The sequence below is a fragment of the Perissodus microlepis genome, chromosome 6 (genome assembly GCF_051167445.1).
Source record: "Perissodus microlepis isolate ML-2025 ecotype Zambia chromosome 6, ASM5116744v1, whole genome shotgun sequence".
NCBI lineage: Eukaryota > Metazoa > Chordata > Actinopteri > Cichliformes > Cichlidae > Perissodus > Perissodus microlepis.
In genome coordinates, this window is record NC_140466.1 from 37,827,868 (window position 1) to 37,853,963 (window position 26,096).

At 39.0% G+C, this 26,096-nt stretch overlaps 2 protein-coding genes and 1 pseudogene across 2 annotated transcripts in view; 2 read left to right on the forward strand and 1 right to left on the reverse strand.

The window, feature by feature from the left end:
- Positions 1-11,745, reverse strand: part of LOC146386180 (protein dachsous) — a 28,368-nt gene extending 16,623 nt beyond the window's left edge. Inside the window, exons 1-18 of the mRNA XM_084932252.1 lie at positions 11,670-11,745; positions 7,851-7,922; positions 6,874-7,037; positions 6,337-6,384; positions 6,143-6,232; positions 5,886-5,972; positions 5,454-5,561; positions 5,241-5,354; positions 4,608-4,701; positions 4,399-4,517; positions 3,994-4,167; positions 3,741-3,869; positions 3,381-3,536; positions 2,964-3,144; positions 2,350-2,483; positions 1,248-2,195; positions 940-1,065; positions 73-324 (exon numbers count right to left, since the gene is read on the reverse strand). Of these exons, the coding sequence (XP_084788378.1) occupies positions 73-324; positions 940-1,065; positions 1,248-2,195; positions 2,350-2,483; positions 2,964-3,144; positions 3,381-3,536; positions 3,741-3,869; positions 3,994-4,167; positions 4,399-4,517; positions 4,608-4,701; positions 5,241-5,354; positions 5,454-5,561; positions 5,886-5,972; positions 6,143-6,232; positions 6,337-6,384; positions 6,874-7,037; positions 7,851-7,922; positions 11,670-11,745 (3,072 nt within the window). The remainder of the gene's footprint in view (positions 1-72; positions 325-939; positions 1,066-1,247; positions 2,196-2,349; positions 2,484-2,963; positions 3,145-3,380; positions 3,537-3,740; positions 3,870-3,993; positions 4,168-4,398; positions 4,518-4,607; positions 4,702-5,240; positions 5,355-5,453; positions 5,562-5,885; positions 5,973-6,142; positions 6,233-6,336; positions 6,385-6,873; positions 7,038-7,850; positions 7,923-11,669) is intronic.
- Positions 11,746-21,447: 9,702 nt separating this feature from the next.
- Positions 21,448-22,785, forward strand: LOC146386181 (histone H2B 1/2). Its single transcript, XM_084932253.1, has one exon. It carries the CDS (start codon positions 21,494-21,496, stop codon positions 21,866-21,868), a length of 375 nt encoding a protein of 124 aa, XP_084788379.1. The 5' UTR covers positions 21,448-21,493; the 3' UTR covers positions 21,869-22,785.
- A 1,816-nt stretch (positions 22,786-24,601) lies between these two features.
- On the forward strand, positions 24,602-25,282 carry LOC146386182 (histone H1.2-like; annotated as a pseudogene).
- Positions 25,283-26,096: the final 814 nt, after the last annotated feature.

The window sequence follows — 26,096 nt, forward strand, 5'->3', positions numbered from 1 at the left end:
CTATAATAGACAAAAAGCGGAATTCTGGCATGTTGGAAAATGTTCCCAGCTGTTTTTTCCCTTTTGCCTCACCTCTCTGAATCTAAAGACTGGGTGGGGGGAGATAAGGGAGAGGGTGACCTCTCCATTTAGCCCAAGGTCTGCGTCTGTGGGTGTGATGGTAAAAATTTCTCCTGGGCTTTCCACTGAGTAATTGCCTTCAATGATCATCAGTGGGTCAGGAATGCTTGGGAATTGTGGAGAATTGTCATTGTAATCAAGGATTGTGATATTCAGCTGAGCCGTGGAACTCAGACCATCAGTCACCTGATCCACTGCGACAACCTGAATAGAGACACAGAAAACACAGAAAGTTACTGAAACCTCCCCCACAGGATTCTACTAACTTTAGCTCTTAGTCACCAAGTTACTTTTTTTAACCAAAAAACATAAAATTTAGCCTGGGCATATAGTATTTGTTCCCTTTAACTTATTATTATTGTTATTTTTGCTTTTTAACATTGCACAAATTAACTACAGTAAAGTTATATTTTTACACATAAAAAGAAAATGGAAAGAGGACTGAATGAAATGAAATGAAAAAATGAGAAAAATATTGCTGAACTGATTCTGTGCCTCTCGTTCTTCTATTCCCAATGTAATAATTTCAAAAATGGTTCAGTGGCTCACCATTGGGTTATAAGTATTTAAGTTTTAAAAACAGAAAATATTTGATGTGTGTATACATTAATACAAGGCAATCTAAGAATGCCTGCATTTATCATTATTATTATTAAATAATATTCAGTAATAATAATATGAATTAAACTAAAATTAGCTCAGTGGAGATAGCTATAATCTATATAATAATCTGTATACCATTCTTTTACATTTTAAACAATAGTGTAAGACAATATAATATCACAATTTTCAGTATCCATACATATGTTGTATATTTACCTGTAACAAATAGCTGTCTTTTGTCTCTCTGTCCAAGGCTACATCTCTTCTCAGTGAGACGACACCCTGCTTATTGATCTCAAAAGTGTCATTGTTGTAAAGGAAGTAGCCATTGGAGAATCCACCCTAAAAAGGAAGGTAGTTATGTTAAATAAGACGTCTTCATAACCAAAGGTAATTATTAAGAACAAATCAGGTGCATATACTGATATATCAGTACAAATGTGGAAAAACACTTTGGTCTTTTTGCACAGTAGACCAAATAAGAACCAAAACTTATCATAGCTGGACCCGGTCATGTAACTCACCTCATCCTTGTCAGCAACTTCCAGCACCAGGATGGATGCACCACCGGGCAGGTTCTCATAGATGGGTATGTGATTGATTTCCTTACTGAACTCAGGTGGGTTATTATTCACGTCCTTTATCTTCACCACCACTGAGCCATTCCCAATCAAAGAGGGAGTTCCCCCATCAGTGGCCTGAACTTTTAGGGTATACATATTTGTCTCACTGTAGTCCAGAGGCTGGGCCAGTCGCAGGATCCCAGTGGACGACTCCAAATCAAAAACAGCAGGGTCTGATGAAGGGCTTTGCTGGAAAATGCTGTACGTAACTATTCCATTTACACTTTCATCAGGATCTAGAGCTGATAAGGTGAGCAAGCTTGCACCCACTGACTCTGTTTCTAAGATTTCAACCTGATACTCAGCCACTGAGAACTTTGGTGCGTTATCGTTGATGTCAGATACTTGTACCGTCAGAGTGGCTGTGGCTGACCTGGCTGGACGACCCTGATCTTCAGCCACCACCAGCAGGCTGTATTCTGCCTTGGTCTCCCTGTCAAGTGCACCGGCCAAACTGACCATCCCAGACACAGGATCAATAGAAAAGCTCCCTTCTCCTCCTCTCAGTGAATATCTGATCTCCTTGTTGAAGCCACTGTCTTTGTCTGTAGCCGGAACTGCAGTAACATTGAATCCTACCTCTGCATCCTCCAGAACAGATTTGGTGACTGAGCTGGAGGCAAAAACTGGACTGTTGTCATTGATGTCAGTGACTTGGACCTCAACCACGGCGCTGTCACTGGTTGTTCCGTCAGTGATGGTAATTTCTACTGAGTAGTTTTGAGGGCCTTCGTCATGGTCAAGCTTAACCTTGGTGGTGAATTCACCACTGTTGGAGATTTCGAATTTGTCACCTTCTGTTGTAACTAAAAACTCAGGAATAGCAGGAGGTACTGCAAGGAAGTTAACCTGAAAGAAATACAGAATTGACAAAATCCTACTATGACATTTAAAGTTAACTATAGCAACAACAGTGAGTAGCTAAATGTAACTTGGCATTTGACACAGGAACATTTGGATGATAAAAACACTGGTTTGCACACAAATTCACTGGGAAACATACCTTAAGAACTGCAACTCCTGGCTCCTGCTCCTCCTCTATGGTAAAATGGTAAAGTTTTTGTAAAAACTGAGGTTTTGAATCACCAGGAGCAAAAATATTCACTTGTGCTGAGGAGGAGCGAGGTATGACGCCACCTAGAGGACAGATGAAGAAGAATATTATGCTACTTTAATGATGGCAGGCATTAAGAGGTCAGCTGGTCTACTTTAAGATTATGTAACAGTAGTTACTTCCATCTTAAAGTTACTCAGGTGACAGAACTGACTGTAAAATGCCTTGTTGAAAGCAATGAAGTTCTGTGAAAAATATGAATTAGTCATATGAGATTAAAAACCTTGGCACATGCAAGGTAACAATGTTATGATGCTAAAGTGGAGTGATTGCTATGACATTACACTTAGGCATAGCAACTAAGAAAGCAGGCGGTGCACATATGCTGCAGTTGTGCTGCATACATGCCAAATAATCACAGTTGTGTAAGTTATGATTTAGTGAATGTCAGAATAAGTGATTCTGAAATTGAATAACCTATTCTGGCAAGCCATGTCCACAACCACAACAACCTCAACAATATTAACAACAACAATAATAAGAATAATAATAAAAAAATCTACCATCTTTTGCTGTTACATAGAGAGGGAACTCCAAAATCTGGTTTTCCTGCAGGGGAATGGTTTTAGCTAGTGTAATTTCTCCGGTGTTTTCATCGATTGTGAAGTATCCTTTACTGTTCCCAAAGTCAATAGAGTATGTAATCTGCCCATTTACATCGACATCTGGATCTTCTGCCCTAACCTTGGAGTCACATAATACAAATCACAGTTTAAATGTCACGGAAATTAAAAAACAAAACACAAGATGATAACAGCAAAAACAAAAAACAATATCTTTGGATGATATGCATAAAATATGATTTAGTATTGGTATGATTGAATGCAATGCAAGCAAAAGAGTAAATTGAAGTGATTAAAAAAAATACACATGCAGTTATAGAATCGGCCCGTATGTCTTATTGAGTAGAACTCACTAACCTGGACCAGCAACAATCCCTCTGTTTGATTTGCAAACACTTTTCCCTCATACACGCCGCTGGTGAATTTAGGAATGTTGTCGTTTTCATCCAGAAGAGTCACAGTAACTTGTGCTGTTGCAACATTGTTGGGTTCATGTTGCTCTCTTGCTTCTACCTTTAAAATTAGTATGAAGAACAAAGTTGAGATGAAAGTTGAGACAAACTTTACTCTTTGGAAAACACAGTTTTTCTCCCACTTTTCAATTATTTTAATCTGTTTAAAACTGAATGGCTCAAAATGAGTTTTCAAGTTTTTTTTTTAAACATGAATTAAGACCCAGTATATACTGACAGTTGTTTTATCTTAAATCTAAATGACCTGAAATGTGATTGTTTCAGTGGTCTCTCGGTCGAGAGCTGTAGAGTTTTTCACTCTGACTGTCCCATCAGAGCTGATAGAGAAAGGAGCAGACTCTGGGATGATCCTCATTGTTCCCACAAACCCTCCCTAGGAATGAATATGAAAATGAAGAGAGTGAATGAAAATATACATGCAGTTTTTATATATTATTAACAGCATCAACTGACAGAATATATCTCGAAATCATATGTGCATTTTAACTGTAGACTACCTGGTCAAGATCAGTGACAGAAGCTTTGAACAGAACAGCACCAACGGGCGAGTTTTCCAGAAGTGTCACAGAGTAGCTGGGTTCATCAAACTCTGGAGCATTATCATTAACATCCTCTACAGTGACAGAGACTACTGTCTCAGTTGTCTTCATACTGTCGTCTGTTTGGGCTGCCTGAAGAGTATTAAAGCAGAGCGATATTTAGATTTAGATAACGAATAGCAGTATTTGTTCATATGAGCCACGTTCTTAACTTTTGTGCAAATTCTATATGTAACACAAGTGAAAATTGTGTGTTAAAAAAAAAGTGTGTTAAATTTTGGTGAGCCTTCAGCTAAGACTGAACCATTTTGACACAACAGACCTTTTTACTCTTAATGAATGCATAGATTAAAATGTCAGTACCTTGATGCTGATAGAGATCATGCTGCTGTTCATTTCCTCTTTATCGAAGGCAGCAATCACAGACAAAACTCCACTGGAGGGGTCAATGTTGAAGTTTCTTTGATATTTGTCTGGAGAAACTAAACAAACATAAATAATTTAGAGTTTTTCACAGGTTTAATGTCGTATTAGTAAAACAAAAAACTGAACACATTTTTTTAAGCATTTACCAGCACTGATGGTATAAGTTAAAGTCATGTTGATCCCAATATCTCCATCTTGTGCCTTTATTGCCTCTGGTTGAATGGTATGGAATAATCCAAACTGAAGTACACAACACACACGAGAGTTACATTCTGTATTTCAAAGCTGCCACAGTGACGTTTCCAGAGCGTTGCGTTTTACTCTATAACAGCTAGGATGGGCCCCAAATAACTAACAGATTTTGACATGTTTAATTTAAAAAGTGAAGATATGTAAATGAAATCTGATTTGTGATGTTAGTCTAGATTTTTTGAAAATTTAGGGAAAAAGAAGAAAAAAAAAAGAAGAAATTTCTGGACTTTGGGCTGGTTTTGGCTGAGTTTATCCTCTCAGAAAGCATCAGCATATCTTGTTTATGTTTGTTTCTTTGTCTTTGTATAGTTTTATTTGCATTTACTACTGCACTGTGTTCATCATGTAAACATGGCTATAAAATCAAATCAAATCTGTTTGTAAAAAAAAAAAAACCCATGTCTTGTAGACACGAAATTCAGAAGGAATATAAAACATACTATTGGAAAAAACAAAATTTCCAGAATTAATATTTAAAGACTGTGATTAAAACACTACGTGTACATAATTAAGATTTTGCGACTTACTTGGTTCTCTGAAATAAAGGCCTGGTACAGACTGTGGCTGAAATAGGGATTCAAGTTATCAAAGTCCTCTACATTAATCACCACCGAGGCTGTGTCATTCAATCCTCCGTTATCCTGCAGTGAAGGATAGCAAGACTATAATCATATTGATGTTCTTGATTGAAGTAGTTCAGTTTTTATAAATATCAGTTTTTCGAAATAATTTTAACTCACCTTGGCCGTTACAGTAAAGTGGTAGTTTTGGACTGCGTTGTAGTTCAAACGTCTTTTCAACAAAAACGCCCCTGAGTCAGTAACTTCAAAGTCTTCTGTGGCTGGTGTCTTATGAAAAAGCAACAAAAGCCCAAAACATCATCACCATGTTGTTATTGTTATTTTTTATAATGACAGATTAAATACAGACACATTACCGACGACCAGTATGAATTACCTTATGTGAAAGCTTAATTATTTATATAATTTTCACTAACATTTGCATTAAAAATGTTTCTTTTTTACATAGAAAAATGCACAAAAAAAGAAACACAAAAATTAGTGAAGAGCTTTATTCTCAGCTAACACTGAAGTGACAAATAAATAAACCTGCACGTTACTTCAAAAACACATACTCTCACTAGCTTTTCAAGAAATTTTAAATGTTTTTACAATGGAATATGTCACTCTGTTGTTTTGTGAGGTGGCGTCTGCATCCACAGCTGTCACTCGAATAACCTCAGCATTCAGATTAAGTGTCTGAAAGAAGAAAAAGTTAAATCATATACAGCCAGAGAAAAACACATGTTTTGTAGTTCCATCCTATCCTTCTTAATTTTCCTCTTAAGTACACGTGTGATTCTCACATTTATAGAAATGTATCATGCAACCGGTCTACATTCCATTTTTAACAGATTTTAGTGGCTAACCTCAGAGACATCTTTGGAGTACAGTTTCTTTTCAAATATCGGAGCGTTGTCATTGAGATCACTGATTTTCAGTGTCCGAGTGTTATTGTACTGTAAAATAAAAAATAAAATAAAATAATTTGACATATTTCATTTGTAATGTATATTTGTAATGCATAAATATTGAAACTTTGCAACCACAGAATATCACCCACCTTAATAGGACCATCACACATGACAGAGTAATACAGGGTGGTAGCACTCTATAAGACAGGAACACAGTGGATTACCTTCAAATGAGTCATTTATGTTTAAACTAAACCAAACAGCATAAAAAAATAAATAAAGATAATAAAATCTAATAAAAACTGCAGCTGATTATAATAAAATGTTGCATAATTGTAGAATTTCTTAAGTGTTGCCCATTGTGTGTGCAGCAGAATTTCACTTGGATGTTTTGATGTGTAAGACTATATGCTGCTGTGGTTATTTAGTGCACTGATTTACATATATTTTTTTTTACACATGTTTTTGGCATTTTACTACAAAAGGCTCCCATGAAGTTTTTAAAGGGTTTAGTATATTGGTCTTCAGCTGCAATGGGAAGATACTGTATTGCAATCAATAGGAGTATGTTTGCAGATCTTTAATTTGGCAGTTACTGAAAATGTTTCCTTTTCTTTTGATGTTTAAAATAAGCTGTATTTATAATACATATGGAATTTCTGGGAAATAGGTTTGCCCAAACTTACAGACATCGGAACATCTGCATCTAGAGGTTTCTTGGTGCGAACAACTGCAAAGTTGTCCCCAGGTGTGAAACTCAGCTCCAGAAACTCAAGGTGGGGAACAAAGATATAGTCCACTAACTTCACACTGGTTCCTGGCACGATACCATCTATCCTCTCCACATCCCCTGCAGCATCATGGAGAATTATGAAGAATACAAGATAAACACTAAATGTGTAAGTATGGATAGTTTTCAAGACCAGGAGAAAAAAACATTGTATTTCTTGTTTCTTTCATGCCATAGTCTTTCTGTCACAATCCTGGGTGTGTGACGCAGTGTGTGTGCTTTCCGGTTAATGTTATATTCTTCAGTATTCTTCCTGGTTCTGTTTCCTTGCCTCCCCTGAGTCCATGTTCCATGTGTAGTCTGCCATGTCTCTTGTGAATTTAAGTTCTGTCTCCGTGTTTATTCATCTGTTTCCCAGTCGTGTCTCTAACTTCCTCTGTTCCCTATGTTCACTCAGTCTGTGTCTTATAGTGTGTCTCCTGTTTCCTGTTTTACTTGGACAGTCTCGTGTCCTGTGTTATTGTTTTTTGTTTTGCTTCCTACCTCTCTCATCGTGTTAGATCTGTTCCAGCTGTGTTTCCCTCCTGTTTCTCATCCTCTCGTTACCTCCCTAGTTCTCTGTTCCAGTCTTAGTTTTCCAGTTTCTTAGGTTTAGTTCTTCGTTTCTAGTTTTTGCGTTTTTGGTTAATAATACTTGTACTTGTACATGTTTTAATATTTTTGATACAGGAAAAAAACTGCCTCCCTCATTTCACTCCTTTTTTGGGTCCTCATCCAGCCTGCCACACAGTGCATCCTTGACACTTGTATTACTACCATCAGGCATTTATTCATTTCATACCGGAATAAATGATTGTTGACACAGGAATATACTATGTTTGATTATTGTGTTATTAAAAAATTATAAAGTAAAGATGAAAGAAGACACTTTACCTGAATATCCTTCATTGACTTCACCTATATTTTTAGAAGGAGTCACCGCTTCACAATTTATGGTTGAAGTACCTTCAGAAACAAAACCGATGAGTTAGCACCGAGTGAACAGATTATCGATATTACATAAAAACACTATTTCTAACAGCTGATATGCAGATGTAAATTGATATGCAGATGTAACTGGGCATGTCCATTTCACTGAGATTTCTTTTCCCTTTTGTTTTGTTTTGTTTTGTTTACATTCTGATACCAGGCTTTTCTTCTATCCGTGGTTCCTTCTGTGCTAAAATGATTTGCCAATGTTGTTATTTAACACTTTCTTCTCTCTGATAGTGTTAACTTCTTCTAATCTCTTACAAGGTACCATGCATTGTTTTAAAAGGCACCACCGGTGCTGCTGCAGTAATATTTCAGATATGGACAATGGTTGTATTTTCTTTGCCTGACACCCTCCTGATTTTCAGTTTGGTTTGGCTCCTTGGATTTACTGCACTTACTCTGTCTTCCTTTTGATATGAACACTTTTGGTTGTAGTGATGGGATTTCCGGCTCTTTTTAGAGAACCGGCTCTTTCGGCTCGGCTCACTAAAAAGTCGGCGGCTCTTTCGGCTCCCAACCGGCTCTTCATGTTGTTTTGTTTCTTTAATTAATTTATTATTAACAACAATATAAAATTATGCACAAAAGGAATTACTAATGTAAAAAACAAAAAACAAAACGTGCTTTAATTTATATATGTTTATATATAAATATATGCGGTGGCCCCTAGTGACAAAGCGCCTCCAAAACACATTTCTAGCATTAACTGAACTTCAAAACAGAGCTACCTAGATCACTTAAATTACACAATTGAAAGCATATGTGCATTGTTTGTGTATTTATACACAAGCACTCATATATATTCAAATAATAAAAAAAAAAAGTTCATTTACCTGTTACTACCACACACCAAATCTGGTCGTTGGTACTTCCTGGCTTGTGTAGCCACTAGGCAACAAAAGCTCAACACTGCGCCTAGCATCCTGGAGCACTTCTGTTGTGTTTTGTACGTGTTTTGGAGTTTGTACGTGCTTTGTCTGTAGGGGCCACCGTAAATATACTTTTATTTATTCACTCCACATAAAATGTAATAAATAAATCATATAATACAAAAACCAACTATTCACATTTCAACTTTTAACTATTTAAATTTTCTGCTTTTTCCTTTTAAACAAATTTAAAGTGAAACAACACAAAACACTGCAAACCACAACAATTAAATATAAATTATAATATGAAAACAAAAAGAACATGCATATTCTCTGTCATATAGGCCTGCATGAATAAACTTTCTGTATCCTTTATCATCCGCAACTGAAAATAGTTGTGGATGATCACTATACCTTTCTAATGTGACGTTGTTGTCCCTGGCTCTCTTTCTCTCTCTTTCTCTCCCGCTCTGTTCCTGTGCTACTGCGACTGTAACTAACGCCCCTCCCCCCTCCTCCCAGCGCAAAGCACAAGGCTCGCGTGCAGAGTGAAGCGGAAAAAAAGTGCGAGAGAGAGAGAGGGTGAGAGAAAGAAAAAAAACCCCACTTGCGTCGTTCATTTCAAAGATCCCGCTCTAAGAGCCGTTTCGTTCACGACCAACACATCACTAGCTGTATGACAAGGTGTTTAATCATTCCTCCATTTCAATCACAAAAGCTTTTGCTATGGCTGTTTAGGATATGTGCCACAAGTTAACTTGTGGGAGATATGTTTGTGAAAACACCAACTGTAGAACTCCATAATGATTTAGTTTGTCAACTGACTCTTCACATTATATTTCCATTATATTCCCATGTATAGTGACTTTATGTTACCAATTAAAATTCATACACTCATGATGACCAAGTGGAAATTTCCATTTCCATGACATCATGACTATTAGAACAGGGCACATTGCTCCTGATATCAGCAAAGGGCCAAGGTTTAACGTACAAACCCCACCCTTTGTACGTGCTGTATGGGATTTAATCATCATTATAAAGGTTTTTAGCTCCTTCAGTAAATAAAATCTCACATTTAAAATTTAACAAATATTATAAAATAACTATATAATTTGATATAATTTGAGGGCATGTAACTGTAATTTTAATAGTATGAACATAATATTTTGCGTGATTTTATTAGCTATGATGAAGTTATTTAACCAAAAAGTAGTTGATTTGGAATGGAGCAGGTGGAAAATTTGTCAGATTTGATTGATTTCAGTGGGGATAGGCCAGTAGATAGATGAATGTGAGTGCCAATTGTTTGTTTGTGTTTATGTGTTAGCCCTGGTGACCAGTCCAGGGTGTTTGTACACTGCATCTCACCCTAAGACAGCTGGAATAGGAGCCAACCCCCCCGCCACATATCCGAAGGATAAGCGGAACAGAATGGATGGAATAGTGACTGATATATGAAATCCTCCTTGTTCAAAGTTAGTCTTTCACTTACCTGGAAAAAAAATATTTATTTTACCTTAGGGGATTGATCACATGTTCTGACAATAATATATAGGTATTAGTTTTAAATGAAGGATAGGATCATATATCTGTTTTATACTTTATTCCACACAGTTAAGTATTGTAATATTGTAATAGTTAGAGGTAGACTAGCACACCCAGGCACCATTAGACATTAGAGACATTAGACCAGGGGTTTCGAACTCCAGGCCTCAAGGTTTTAGATGTGTGTTGATCCAACACAGCTGATTCAAATGGCTAAATTACCCCCTCAACATGTCTTGAAGTTCTCCAGAGGCCTGGCAATGAACTAATCATTTGATTCAGGTGTGTTGATCCAGGGTGCTATCTAAAACCTGCAGGCCCTCTAGGCCTGGAGTTCGAGACCCCTGTCTCACCCTTGAAGAGGAAGGGGGCCTCCTGGGGGAAGCTGCAGCTTGTAATTAAACCCATTTCAAAGACACTCATCAAGTGCTTGTGTTTTATTAAACAAACTTCCATGACACAAACAAGACACACTGACAGGGAAAAATCTGTGAATAATTTACTCCAACACAAAACTGCAAAATCTGTTAGTAGCCTACTCCGGTCCTAATATCACGTTCATGGTTTTAGACAACAAACATAAAATAAACAAACAAACAATCCAACAAAAAACAAATACTATTAATAACAAATTATATACATATGAAAAATAAAAGCACTTAATTAGAATGGATTCTTACTGCTAAATTAAGCTTAATGTTGTTAGTTATATTGGATCCATGCTACTTCAGTTCCCACAAACAAACAAGAACTGAGGCACCAGTGAGAGTTAAAAATAGTCTAGATTTTTTTTTATCGCCATTAAAATGATCAATGTAGCTTTTCTCTCACACACTACAACACAATCTTGTCTAAACTGGACTTTGAAACACAAATACTGAAATGTGAAATGAGTTTGAAATCAAGCATTATCAGCACAATTTGACATTGCTATAGTCTAAGCAGAAATAAAAAGCTTTATGGTACATTTAGTATGGGGTAGAAAAAGGTGTCACCTATGGATTACTCACTGGATAGCCTGATACCCTGCAGGACTTAATGATAGCTCAAAACGTTTACTATTAATCCAGGTATCCCATTGTCAGAATTTATCATCTATAACTACACAAATACCATGTATTTCTGTTTGATTTTTGTAACTATTGGAAAAACCGATTAATGATTCCATTATCAGTATAATGTAATATATGTGTATAGTAAAAATAAGGTATTCAGCATAGACTGAAAACAATCATCATCATTTTTCCAGCTGTTTATGGTACAAAATAACATTTTTTCCATCTATTCAGGCTGCACTCACCTATTGGACTTCCAGTGATGACACAAACAAAAATGGATAGAATGAGGACCAGACAAATCTTATTCAACGTGTCCATGTCGGCACAGTTGTTTTTCCCCAAACCTGAAAACTGACACTGAATTGAACACATGAACATCAGGTGTTAAGAGGAACCTGCAGTTTACCTCGCTCTCTTTTGTCCCCAGTAATATTATTTTATGGCAGGTTGTAAAGGGTTATAGGTTTTATTGATAGTGGATCAGGCCAAAGATCAGGCCAAAGTACGAGTTTCATTTCTCCTTATCAACAATGCAAAGGAATAACATTTTACTTCCTTTGTTGTTATACAGCCAAACTAGATTCAACTTATATGACAAGGAGTTGAGAGAAATGTTTGGTGACTACTCCGGGGAACTGTGTTGTGATCAAAATCAGTTTAACATGGCATTAATTAACATATAATGACACTAAATAATGCAATAAAAGTAAGTCATATTAAAAGGTACATTTAAACATTTCTTTTTCAAACTTAACATGGTTGAAACGGAATTGCTTAAAACACAAATATTAGACAAGTGTATTCACTGGGCAGGTGTATTTTATTTTACATACATTAACTAATTATGAGTTTCTGCTTTTGTCACCGTCCTGGATTGTTGACCCAGTGTTTTAATTTCTGTAAAGTTTATGGTTCTTTGAGTTTTGTATTTCAGGTTCACTTTTTACTTTCATTGTAGGTAATATTTAAGTCCTTGTGTCATGGTCCTGGGTCTACATGACACCTTGGATTTTCAATTGATTTTACCTACCTCTGTTTCTTGTAGTCTGTTTTCAAGTTTTAGTCTCTCAGCGTGTGTTTTTCTGTCTTGTTACTTCCTGTTTTATTTTGGTACTCTGTTATCTCTTGTGCCTTATATTTAGTTTTACTCCCTCACAATCCCTATCTTGTTAGTTTGATTCTGTTCACCTGTGACTTGTGTACTCTCTATGTAATCCTTCCCCTGAAGTGAGTGAGTTTGTGTTTGGTTCTGTGTTTGTCTGTCTGTTTGATAGCATTCTAGGGTCTACAGTTTTCAAGATATCATTTTCAAATTTTATGTGATGGTAGATACCAATAACAGCTTGAGCTGAAGCAATTACAGGCTGACATCAGTGAAAACATCGTAAAGCATCAAAGTTTTAGTACAGCCCTTGCCTTTCCGTGTGAGTTGAGCTCAAGACCCATATCCTTGAGGGATATGGGATATGGGAGAACATCATCAGCGTATAAACAAAATTTCATGTTCTGTTAAATTAATTCCTTTTATGGTAGAGTTTTGATGAATTGCAGGTTCAATGAAAATGGAAAACAAGGACAGAGAAAGTGGACATCCCTGCCTTGTACCTCCTTGTAAGATGAAGTTCTTTGAGGTTATATTGGTGGTAGTAACAGTTGCTCCATGTCATGTATAAAATAGTTTAATCGAGTTAATAAATGAATCTCCAATTCTAAATGTATTTAATATCAAGGACAGGAATGACAAATTTACTTTATCAAATGCTTTTTCTGCATTTAAAGTTATAATGGCTGAATTTTTATGATGTATTGAAACCATTAAATTAAAAGATCTATGTGTTTGATCAGGGTGAAATAGGAAAGAGATGACTTTCTCAATTCTGATTTTTTTTGTTTTTTTCAATATTTTATTTTAATTTTTTCAGCATAGAAAACCCCATCAACGAACAAATACAGCTCGGCGCTGAGATGATAGGACAAGAAATAGCACAATAATAATAATCAATAGAGAAAGACAAAAAAAAAAAAGAAAAGAAAGAAAACATTAAAATTAGGAACTACCATTATCCATGATGAATTAAATGTCATGAATATGTAATAAACAGGGAAATTGCAGTGCCATGGTACATGTTTATACAACGTAAGCTTTCTCAAGGTGAGTACAAAACGGAGTCCAGGATTTTGAGAAAACATTTGCTGCAGGTGTTTGCAGGTATCGAACTTTTTCCAGTTGAATGACTGATAACATGTCATTGAGCCAGACACTGAAGGAGGGAGGAGCAGTGGACTTCCATTCCTTTAGAATAAGTCTTTTCGCAATCATCATTCCGAGATTGATTGGCACCCGCACAGTTGCGGGGATAGTTCTGGAACGTACACAGCCAAAAACTGCAATTTCTGGATTGGGTGAGATGGAAATCCCATAAGCTTTAGAGTACCAATCAAATATTTTGGACCAAAAATTAGTCAATTAGGGGCAATGCCAGAAAGCGTGAGCCAATGTGCTCTCTGGTGTTTTACATCTGTCACATATGGGGGAAGTTGAAGGATAAATTTTGTGTAGCCGAACCTTGGAATAATGTAGCCGATAGACAATTTTAAATTGTATTAAATGATGCCTGCTGTTAACAGAGCAGGAATGAATTTTTGATAGGCATTTGTCCCACATTGATTCTGATATTTCCATGCCCAATTCCTCCCTCAATTCTGATTTTTAATGCCTTGGTTATAAATTTCATAACTGCATTCATTAGTGAGAGTGGTCGATAACTAGATGTTATTGTTCTTGATATTGTGATAGGGAGAACTGTTCCACCATCTTTTTCTCTTTTATTATGATTTCAGTGTCTAATATCTTAATCCCATTAGCGTGCTGTCTTTTTTTCTGCAGAGTGGGCAATCAGTTTCCCTCTTATATATACTTTGAAGGGCTCCCAAACGGGCCTATTTTCAAATGTTTTCACATTTTTGTCTTGCAGCACTGATGTATTCATGCTGCCAGTATTATTTGTTGATCTGTATCCCCTGACACTTTATTCACTTCATAAAAAAATAAATAAATTGTAATCTTCTTTATTTGGTGCATAGATATTGCATAATATTACCCGTAAGCCTTCTATTGGACACATATCATTCGACCTTTTGTATCCTCAATTTCCTTTTGTAAAGTAAAATGTATTTCCTTATTCCCTAGTATCATAACCCCACTATGTGAGCTTGGGAGTGAGATGTGGAATACATACTTCACCCAGCTAATTTTAAATTTTAGTGCTTAAATGTGTTTCTTGTATAAAAAACAATATCTGCCTTATGATATTGATATTCCAGAACATTTATTTTATAATTTTACCAGTGATATTTGTGTTTTCCAAGTAAATACTTCTGTAACAGTGTGCCTGTTTCAAGTACTGGTGTGTTTTTGCCTTTCTAAATTATTCTATTGTAATACAACAACTGTTGTAATACAAGAACAAACAAAAACAAACAAAACCAATATCTTTCTTAACCAAAATTTAAGCCAGATGTAGTCTGATAGTCCCAGAGCTGTCATCTTCAGCTTTAAAAACTAAAAACTAAACCTTATCTGGTCTGTGGGTTTCCCATCCTTTGATGTTAGAGACTCCAATTTGTTCATGTAAATGGGGAGTCTTTCATACATAATGATAACTAAGGAGTTCTACAAGATCCCATGATAGAACCAATTCTGGTTCCACTATAATTCCTTATCTATGAAAATTGAAAGTTAGAAGCATGAAATTACTCTAAAGCATGAAATTGTACAAAACTGTTGAAAATGTCTCGGCATCTTGAAGCATTAGGAGCATTTTGGTCGCTGACCTCTAGGGGCTCTCCCCATGTGAGAGAGGTCTTTATCCTTCTCCTGTGTTTCAGGTCTGCCTCATACAGCTGAGATGTGTTGCCGCTTGTCAACCACTGCATAAAGACTGCCAGCTCAAAATGCCACACCCTTTTTTCTCCCATTTCCCTGGGTTTGGTGTGACTTTGCTTTTCTTTTTTTAATTACAACAGAAACTGGAGTAATCCACGCTGAAGGAGGTAGGACTTCACTGCTTTGTTTGAGCTTTTTTTCTCCTGTTCTTGGGGCTAGACAGGTAGCTTAGCAATTGTACTTTGTTTTCGTACAGATAGAGTGGTCTTTTTTTTGTGTGTGTGTGTGTCTTTTTTTTTTAGCTAGAAAGGGTCGTTTTGTTTGTTATTTTGGCCTTGGAGACCCTGACGCTTAGAGCTTCCCTGTGTTTAATTTTTGTCCTAATTGGTTGGTTTGCCTTAATTGTAAAATAAATGGAACTTTACTGGGTTGTAACAGCTCCTTTTACTGGAACTAGGGCACTGAATCCAACTTCTGGAAAAACAACTGCACACCCCCTCCACCAAACTAATCTTGGCACAGTGTAGTCATGCAAGTACTGTGCTCCTGGCAACTAGCAAACCAAGACTCATCCATTGGATTGCCAGATGAAGAAGTGTGATAATTCACTCAAGAGAACACTTCTTTGCTCTAGAGTCCACCGCTGGCTTGCCCCTCACCACTATATATGATGCTTTCCATTCCACTTTGTGGTGTAAGTCTTGGCTGCAGCTGCTCTGAAATTAAACAGCTTCAAGCTAATGGCACTTCATGGAGCTTGCATCACAGCTTCATGAAGCTCTCTGTTCTTGAGCTAATCTGAAGGCCACATGAAGTATGAGCAGTCAGACTGCAGCCTCCATTTCTACCTGTTCATGTTTCTAAAGTAGAAACGTGGAATTGTGGCAATTGCTTTTAAGTCTGGGCTGGTTTTCATCTTTGCTTTGTATTGGCTGCAATTTTTTGTTGTTCATGCAAATTAACAGCATGCTGGTAATTTACATTAATGTATTTCTGTCACAATCTGGTAGGCAGACTGTATGGTGTGATGAGGTGGACCCATGTGCAGACACATGAAGAGACAAAACTTGAGCATAACAAAAAACAAGCTGTTTATTAAGGCTGGCGAAAACAATACAAACAAAAGGGCAATGATGAAACTAAACCTAAACTGGGATGAACTGAAACTACACATAAAAACCTGAACATGAACATGAACATGGAAACCTTGATGTGGAAAACCTGAAGTCTGTGTATGGAAACATGGAGAAACCTGAAACATGGAATGAACATAGTGACATAGAAGTAATGCAGGCAAGCACACGAACAGACAAGGAATGAATGAAAACACACAGACTAAATACAGGGGAACTAAACACACTGAACATGGAACACCAGACCTCTTCAAAATAAAAGAGGAAACATAACCAAAACAAAACAAACTGGGGCACCAAATCCAAAACAAGGAGCATAAGAGGTCGATGGCACAAGAGTTCAGGGTGAAGCAGTTCAGGTGGCCGACCATGACTCCAGGTGAACAAAGTCCAAAAACACAGTTCAGGGGGCTGCCCATAGCCCCCCTGACCTACTAAACTTAATCATAAACCATTAAAATATGAGACAACTCAAAATTTCTTTTTTGATATGTTGCTTAGTTATGCTTTGATTTCTTTGCATGTATGATTTGGATGGATTATTTTCGACATCAGGTGATAATTTCATGTCAATAGCACCTTTAGAAATATATTTACTTAGAAAACTGGTGAAGTGTTTAGTTAATTATTTTACCTGCTGTATGCCACTGAATTACTAATATATTGCTTTATTTGGAGAATTTGGAGATGATCTAATGCAATCTAAAGCTTTTCCCTAGTTAGTGTGACCCTGACCTTTGACCTTGGGCCATTTGATCTCAGGAAATCACATGATAGGGTGGAACTAGGTTTCACAATGAGCTCACCCGAAACCTTGGCTCATTGTAACCTACACGTTTTCACACCTTGGCTCATATGATTAGGTAGAGGATCATTAGGGGGTCCTTTTGTCCCTCTTGGGGGTACACTCCCACAGGGCTTAAATCTGGGACTCTCCACCATTTTACCCAAGAACTGAAGAAGCTTCTAGGATGAGAGGTGAGACGTTGTCAAGCAACTTAAAGAAGCCCAGACGCTTTTCGTTCCAAGCTCCTTAGACTACGATGACCTGCATGACATAGAACCTTCACAGGCATATTTCTTGCTTAGTTTCTAAATCCAAAATTTACATATATTCTCAAAACAAGATTAATAATGTTATTCATTCTGCTCTTGGTTTCTACAGGGTGGGCCATTTATATGAATACACCGTAATAACATGGGAATGATTGGTGATATTAAAGTCATGTTTGTGGCACATTAGTATATGTGAGGGGGCAAACTCCTCAAGATGGGTGGTGACCATGGTGGCCATTTAGAAGTCGGCCATCTTGGATACAACTTTTGTTTTTTCAATAGGAAGAGGGCCATGTGACACATCAAGAAAAACAATGGTGTGCTTGGTTTCAACGTAACTTTCTTCTTTCATGAGTTATTTACAAGTTTCTCTTTGTTCACAGCCATTGACATGTCGAAGAGGTTAACACGTGAGGAGCGGATCGAAATTGTGTTGATATCTGGTGAACGCAGTAACCGGGTCATTGCAGCAGATTTCAATGCAAGACACCCTACGAGACCACCCATCTCCCATGCTACAGTTAGCAAACTGCTTGCTAAGTTTCGTGAAACTGGTTCAGTGTTGGATTTGCCAAAATGTGGACGCAAGAAAACTGTCACTAATGAAGAAACATCAGTGGCTGTCCTCGCTTCATTCAGCAAGATCCCACAGCGTAGCACTCGCCGCATGTCACTGGAGAGTGGCATTAGTCGAACATCCCTTCGGCGGATATTAGCTACTCACAAATGGCACCTTTACAAACTCCAGCTACTGCAGCATCTCAACGAGGATGATCCAGATCGGCGCACAGAATTTGCAGAATGGACAAAACAAAAATTGGAACAGGACCCTCAGTTCACGCAGAAGATTTTGTTCAGTGATGAGGCAAACTTTTATGTGAATGGTGAAGTTAACAAACAAAACCACCGCTATTGGTCTGAAACTAACCCACATTGGATGGATCCCTCCAAGACTGTTGGACCAACAAAAGTGATGGTTTGGTGTGGTATATGGGGTACAACGATAGTGGGTCCATTCTTCATCAATGGAAACCTCAAGGCCACTGGATATTTGAAATTGCTACATGATGATGTGTTTCCCTCTTTATGCACTGAAGCTGACACGTTCCCTGAGTTTTTCCAGCAAGATGGTGCACCACCACATTATGGGTGCCAGGTCCGAGCATTCCTAGATGAACAGTTTCCTGGAAAGTGGATTGGTCATCATGGGCCAGTTGAATGGCCCCCAAGGTCTCCCGATCTGACCCCCTTAGACTTTTATCTTTGGGGTCATCTGAAGGCAATTGTCTATGGTGTGAAGATACGAGATGTGCAGCACCTGAAACTACGGATACTGAATGCCTGTGCTGGCATTTCTCCTGCAGTGTTGCTATCAGTGTGTGAAGAGTGGGAGAAGAGGCTTGCAGTGACAATCCAACACAATGGGCAGCACATTGAACACATTTTATAAGTGGTCAGAAACTTGTAAATAACTCATGAAAGAATAAAGTTACATTGAAACCAAGCACACCGTTGTTTTTCTTGTGACATTACCAATAAGTTTGATGTGTCACATGGCCCTCTTCCTATTGAAAAAACAAAAGTTGTATCCAAGATGGCCGACTTCTAAATGGCCACCATGGTCACCACCCATCTTGAGGAGTTTGCCCCCTCACATATACTAATGTGCCACAAACAGGACTTTAATATCACCAACCATTCCCATGTTATTACGGTGTATCCATATAAATGGCCCACCCTGTACATCAGTCTCAAAACAAGATCAAAAATACTTTTTGGCTGTATATAAGACTTAGTTAGATAGGCAATTTTTACACTGTAGTATCTTGTTTTCTTTTTAAATTCTTCTTTCCATTCACCTAGAACCTTGTTACTTGTTTGGTGGATTGGGCCACAGATGGGTGAAGGGAGACATGAATTCTGGAGCTGGTGGTAGAGGGGCCAGCAGAGTGGTTGTGCTGCCACCAGCTGGCGAGGCTGTGACCTTTGCAGATCATCTGACAGTGCACCAAGAGGGATTGCCAGCATGCTCCCTCAGCAGTTCCGCTTAGTTACCTTTTGCTTTTGACATAATTTCTGTAAAAATTCATTAATTTATATTAGTAATAGCTTTCAACTTTCAGCACTACTTTAACAAACTTATTAAAGTGAGAAATGCAGGTTAAACACGCTCAATTTAAGTATACCTTAACTTATATGCTTCATTACTGCGTTTTTTTTTTTTAGCTTACCAGATCAACTCAATTATAGAATGATAACTACTTGTTAGCATTTTTTATGCTGGACAAATGTGCTGTCTTAAAAGCACAATTTGCTTTCTCACAGTGTTTCACTTAAAAACACAAAAAATATATCAGAAAGTGTTAAGCACTATTCTCCACTCATAGACTTGGGAGGCTTTGTGCTTAAACTACACAATTCAGTTAAGTTCAGTTCAGTTCTAATTGCTAAGTGCCAAGTCAACAGTGGCCTCAAGGCTTTTTATATTGGGGTCAAGACCCTACAATAATACCAAGGAAACAGGAAACTCCAACAATCATATGACCACCTATGAGCAAACACTTTGTTGACAGTGGGAAGGAAAAGCTCCCTTTTAACAGGAAGAAACCCCTGGCAGAAACAGACTCAGCCATCTGCTGCGACTGTTTGGGGCAAGGGGAAGAAGACAGGTTGAGAAGACACACTGTGAAGACTGGACCTAGCCTCCATGTTGTAAAAATACAGGAAACTGCCAGGTTTCTGCCAGGTCTTTTTGGACTTCTTTTATGGTAAAATTCCTTAGAGAGAATGTGCCAAGTGTGGTATGAAGGATGGAGAATTTAGTATCCTGTTGAGGGATGTGTTTAATTTAAAAAAGTAGAGAATTTTCTAAATATATTTAAATTAATGTTCCTAATGATAGATTTATAATATTTGAATGATAACTTGAGCACTGCTATGAGTTTGTTTAATGCTCAGTTGGTATTTAACTGTTGTTTAATGTAGTGGGAGTCTACACAGTTAGGAGTTGCAGCTCCTCTTCAGGTCTAATGTGTCCCAGGTTATAATGGCTTTACTGTCAGAAGCCATTTTTAGTGGAGTTTAGCCCAGTGTATAGCTGACTCTTGATTAATTCATTTTAGTGTAGCATTATCCTCTTTAAGAAGGAAATATGTTTTTTCCCTTTCTTTTCTAGTTTGATTTTTCTTCACCTGTGACAGACTAGCGACCTGTTCAGGGTGCACCATGCTTCTTGCCCTATGATGTTGGGATAGGCTCCAGCCTATCTTGCCATCAGTCCTCTGTTGAACAGAATTAATAACGACTCCTGTATGAAAGCATTTCTTGTTGGCGACTCACACAAAGTGAAGTAACAAAAACATTCTTAATGTATAAGAGTAAAAGAAACAAAGTATCTGAACTTAGTGCCCTGCAAAAATGGATTTCATTAAAAATTTCTCAAAGACACTGTGAGTTGTATCAGTTTCAAAAAAATCTCACTGTCCAAATTAAAAGTTCCTGTATCTCAAAATGTTTACTCATCTTTCAATTTGATAGCAGAGTTGAATAAGGAGCCATAGAGGATTCTGAAAAAGATTAATGGTGAAAGTCTTTAATGATTTTGTCGCTGACCTCAGGAGGAGGAAAATCATCTAAACCGATCAGTCTTCTGTGGAATCTTTACACTGTATTCTTTAAAAATACTGTAGGATACGCGCCTGTTTTAACAAAAGTCACCAAAAATCTTAAGCATATTCTTGCTTTCAGTCTGTGTCTCCCTAACTCCTCCATATTTGCCACACAGAGCACTACATTTACTGCTCATTTAATACAAATGACCGTTCCAACAAATGAGGAAACGATCACACAGACCACTTCTTTCCGGCCCACTGTGCAGCTCAGCCAATGAGAGCCGAGGGCCTGCGCAGTGATATTAGCATACACCCTGTATAAAGGGAGCTGCTCTCTTTCACACAGCTCATTCGTTGCTGCAGAGTACCGAAGGAACAAAATGCCTGAACCCGCAAAGTCCGCGCCCAAGAAGGGCTCTAAGAAAGCCGTGACCAAGACCGCCGGCAAGGGCGGCAAGAAGAAGAGAAAGACTAGGAAGGAGAGCTACGCCATCTACGTGTACAAGGTGCTGAAGCAGGTCCACCCCGACACCGGGATCTCCTCCAAGGCCATGAGCATCATGAACTCGTTTGTCAACGACATCTTCGAGCGCATCGCTGCCGAGGCCTCTCGCCTGGCCCACTACAACAAACGCTCCACCATCACGTCCAGGGAGATCCAGACCGCAGTGCGCCTGCTGCTCCCCGGTGAGCTGGCTAAGCACGCCGTGTCTGAGGGCACCAAGGCCGTCACCAAGTACACCAGCTCCAAGTAAACTGATCCTGCTGTCAGTCAACCCAACGGCTCTTTTCAGAGCCACCCACTTTGTCCTGACGAGCATACGTTCTACCTTCAAACGTGCAGTTACTATGTTGCCAACTACTGCAATCGCGGAAATGGTTCTCTGTCACTAGGTGCTATTGATCCGCTACATTGACTCAGACTCAGGAAATGTCTTCTTGTGTTTGTTGTGGAACGATGACAAAGTAACTACAAACACAACATTAATGCGACTTTACATTTGACAGTCTTTCAGTGCATTTCGATGGCTCCCCTGTGGGCGGCGCCTCCGCTGCATTTCCTGCAGGACTGAGAGGACGAGAGCCACCTGTCCCCAAAGCCACTCGGCTTTTTAACTCCAGCCCTTAAGACCATTTCCCACACCCGTAAACATGAACTACTCTACGCTCTTTTTGTGCTGCCGACACTTTATTCACTTTTAGTCACTTTAATTTTAAAACTGTGTATATGCTGTGTATTTATTGTCTCATTCTTATTGCCTGTTTATGCCCTGTCCTTGTCTTCAACGTCATGCTGCTCCATTGTATCTTAATTGCCCCTTGGAGTTAAGGGGTTATATATATCTCTCTCTGGCCAGTTAACTCATTTTGACAGTTTCTTTACTGTGTGTAAAATGGAAGTGTTTGTTTTGTTTTTTGGTTTGTTTTTCTGATATCCAAAGTTAAGTTTGTCATTTCACAAAAATTTTGCATAGCAGAATCCAAAGAAGCAGTAAACTTAAAATTTAGTATCAATTTGTCTGTATCGTTCTGATCTGGGGTTGCACCGTTTTTCTTATGTTGTACATTTGCACTTTATGTGGTCCTGTGTTGATTGTCCTATGTAGCACCACGGTCTTAGTGAAGCAAGACAGCGTTCTTCTGTGTACTGTACCACTGCACATGGTTGAAATGACAATAAAGCTACTTGACTTGATGATGTGCTCGTTAACACTATAATCACACAACTAGACTAACAACTATGATAAAGGCGTGGTTTGTTTGGACTATTAGAGGGCAAACATTAGCTACCCTAGATGCCCAAATGGATACTAGGAAAGGTATGAATTACTACCATTAATATAATTTTTTATATTAAGTTATTATTAATATTTTTTTGTGTTTATTATTATAAGAAAAGGAGTCCAATGTGTTTTCTCTTCCCCCACTTGTGGTACCCCCGGATGGAAGGCATCTTTACCATTTGCCTATACTGCCTATCCCACAGGCAGGCTCTGCTGTGTCCTACGCATCCAGCTTTCCTAGCGATGCTCAAAGAGGAATTTCCGTCAAAGCTATCTTCAATCTAATTCATAATTTGTTGGCTCCGTAGCCACCTTTCTATATGCCTTTAGATAGTACAACTATTGTAGCAAGTGCTGTGAATAAGATATATCTATCTGCTTAGCACTTTTATTTTTTATGTTTAGTTAAGTGTTGTCTTACAGTATGTTTTGCACTAAGTACCGAAGCAATTTCCTAATGTTGTAAACCTGCTCAACATTAGGAAATAAAACCCATTCTGATTCTGATTCAGAGGTGAATTTTGGTCATCTCAGTCTCTCACTAAAAGCTCTTCTGTGACTGGTCAAGCACATGATGGGAGGGTGGGAGGTATTGTGCAGCATTTTACTTATCTTGGACAACAATCTGTGGTTACACATTTTTTTAGTGGGTGGAAGAATAATAGAATCCTCCAGAAAAAGGAGCACAGATATACTGGGCATAATTAAATGCACTGTACTAGATTAGACTGAGGTCGCTATCCAGGACACAAGATAAGCTTTATTAGTCCCAGAGCTGGGAAATTCACCTTGTTACAGCATCAACGTGGACAGAGCAGGATTAAATAAATGCCAAAAAATAACAGCAATATTACTCTGATTAAATAAATGAAATAGATATAAAAATACGTTTGACTAGTAGCTACAAAAAGAGAATGTTTAATAGTGAGATGGTTGGATGTTTTTTTTTTAGCAGGTATTGAGTATTGCACATTGAGATACTTAGTGATCAGTTGGTGGATGTGTGTATTCACGTGTTCATTCGCTGTTGTTGTTTATAGTAGAGTCGGTAACTGTAGCTGGAAGGAAACAGACTGATGCAGACTAAGAGATCAGGGCCAAAGTGTGGAAGCGAGCTGCCGTAAGGTGACTAACTAATGGTGATTTCTGATATACAACAACGTGAGTGAAACTCGAGGCCGCTGTGCTTTGGTTAGAAGTGAGCAGCTCTCACGGAAGTCTCGCTGCTCCGTGGGCCTCCAGCTGCATCGGTGTGTTTGCTGGGAGTTCGCGGCGTCACTTTGTCCCACAGCTGCGCTCACCAGATGCTGCTTTTAACTCGGAGTGCGCGAACGAACATGTGTCTGAGCTGGAAAAGGGCTTTTCACGGAGCTCTGCTGCGGCTCCTATGTTTTAGGAAAGAAAAGAGTGCAAAAAGCCGCCGAGCAGCGCTGAGCTCCGCACTGAGTCGCTGAGCTTTGGAGGCTCCACAAAGCAAGAGCAGAGAGCACCAGAGCCCGACACGAGGCCTGCCCGAGGAGACACGAGCCCGCTGTGGACTGCTCCACTGTCGGCCTGCAGTGCTGCTCACACACTCACTTTGAGCTCTTTGATCCCGAGACACGAAACACAAACTGAAGCATTGCGTGGCGCACGCGAGAGCGGCGCGCGCTACATTCACTCTCCACGGTTATCATGGTGCGTTTAAGTGCAGCGTGATGCTTCCAAGTTGCCATCACTGCACCGTGACTCTCGATCAGAAGCGAAAGGGGAAAATGTCAGAGGAAGCACCCGCACCTGCTGCCGCCGCCCCGGCCAAGGCGGCCAAGAAGAAGACGACAGCTTCCAAGCCGACGAAGGTGGGCCCCAGCGTGGGCGAGTTGATCGTGAAAGCCGTGGCCGCTTCCAAGGAGCGCAGCGGCGTGTCCACAGCCGCTCTCAAGAAGGCTCTGGCTGCCGGAGGCTACGATGTGGACAAGAACAAGGCCCGCGTCAAGACCGCCATCAAGAGCCTGGTGGCCAAGGGCACTGGGGGCCTCCGGATCCTTCAAGATGAACAAGAAGGCTACCGAGAGCCAAGCCAAGAAGCCCGCAAAGAAAGCCGCTCCCAAAGCCAAGAAGCCCGCCGCTGCCAAAGCCAAGAAGCCGGCAGCAGCCGCTAAGAAGTCCCCCAAGAAGGCAGCGGCAGCCAAGAAGCCCGCAGCCGCTAAGAAGTCCCCCAAGAAGGCCAAGAAGCCCGCTGCGGGGGCCAAGAAGCCCACCAAGAACCCCAAGAAGGCTGCAGCCAAGAGCCCCAAGAAGGTCACCAAGAAGCCTCCCGCAGCCAAGAAAGCCCCCGCCAAGAAGGCCGCCAAGCCCAAAGCCAAGAAGGCGGCCACAGCAGCCAAGAAGAAGTGAGCTGCCAACACTCTCGCACTCAACAACGGTTCTTCTCAGAGCCACCACAGCAACAAGCCAGAGCTCCTTCCTCACAATCACGCAACACTCGGTTATTCATAATAATAGCATTCTTGTTAAAGCAAGATAAGATACTTTTTGGGTTTTTTTTTTTTTTTTTCTCATAACACTTGCAGCTTGTATTACTATCATGGCTCACATTTCACAATCAGAAAGTTTTATTGCCAAATTGGGGGGGTTATGACATTAGGAAATTGCTGCGATACTTGGTGCAAAACATACTGTAAGACAACCCTTAAAAATTAAAAGTGCTCAGGAGGCGCGCGCGCGCGTGTGTGTATATACATGTGCGCGGGTGATGATCAGCGCAACAATGGAACAGATGCAGAGAACACAGTATAGGGTCACGTGTTTGTGGTGGGAACAGTCATATGTACACGAGTGCTGTGTCTTCAGAAATCTACAACTATGTTTACAGTCATACCTTCATAGTCAATACATCAGACCACTTCTTATCTCTTACTATGAAGCATTATAATACAAGAAACCTTTAAAAGTCATCATCTACATTTTTTTTAATAAACAACAAATATGACTGGAAATAAATTAATAGATGCATGTTATTATCATCTACGTATGGAATATTTTTCTGTTCTATTTTTATTTCTAAACGGCTGTTTTAGTGGAAACACACTGTATATTTTAAGAATACCGAGCCAATATAATCAAATTAAATGCTCCACTCTACAACCCGACCTGACTAAATCTAGGCCAGTTGAACTGATATTAGGTGATTTCAAGCACACACTTTACTCCAAGCTGA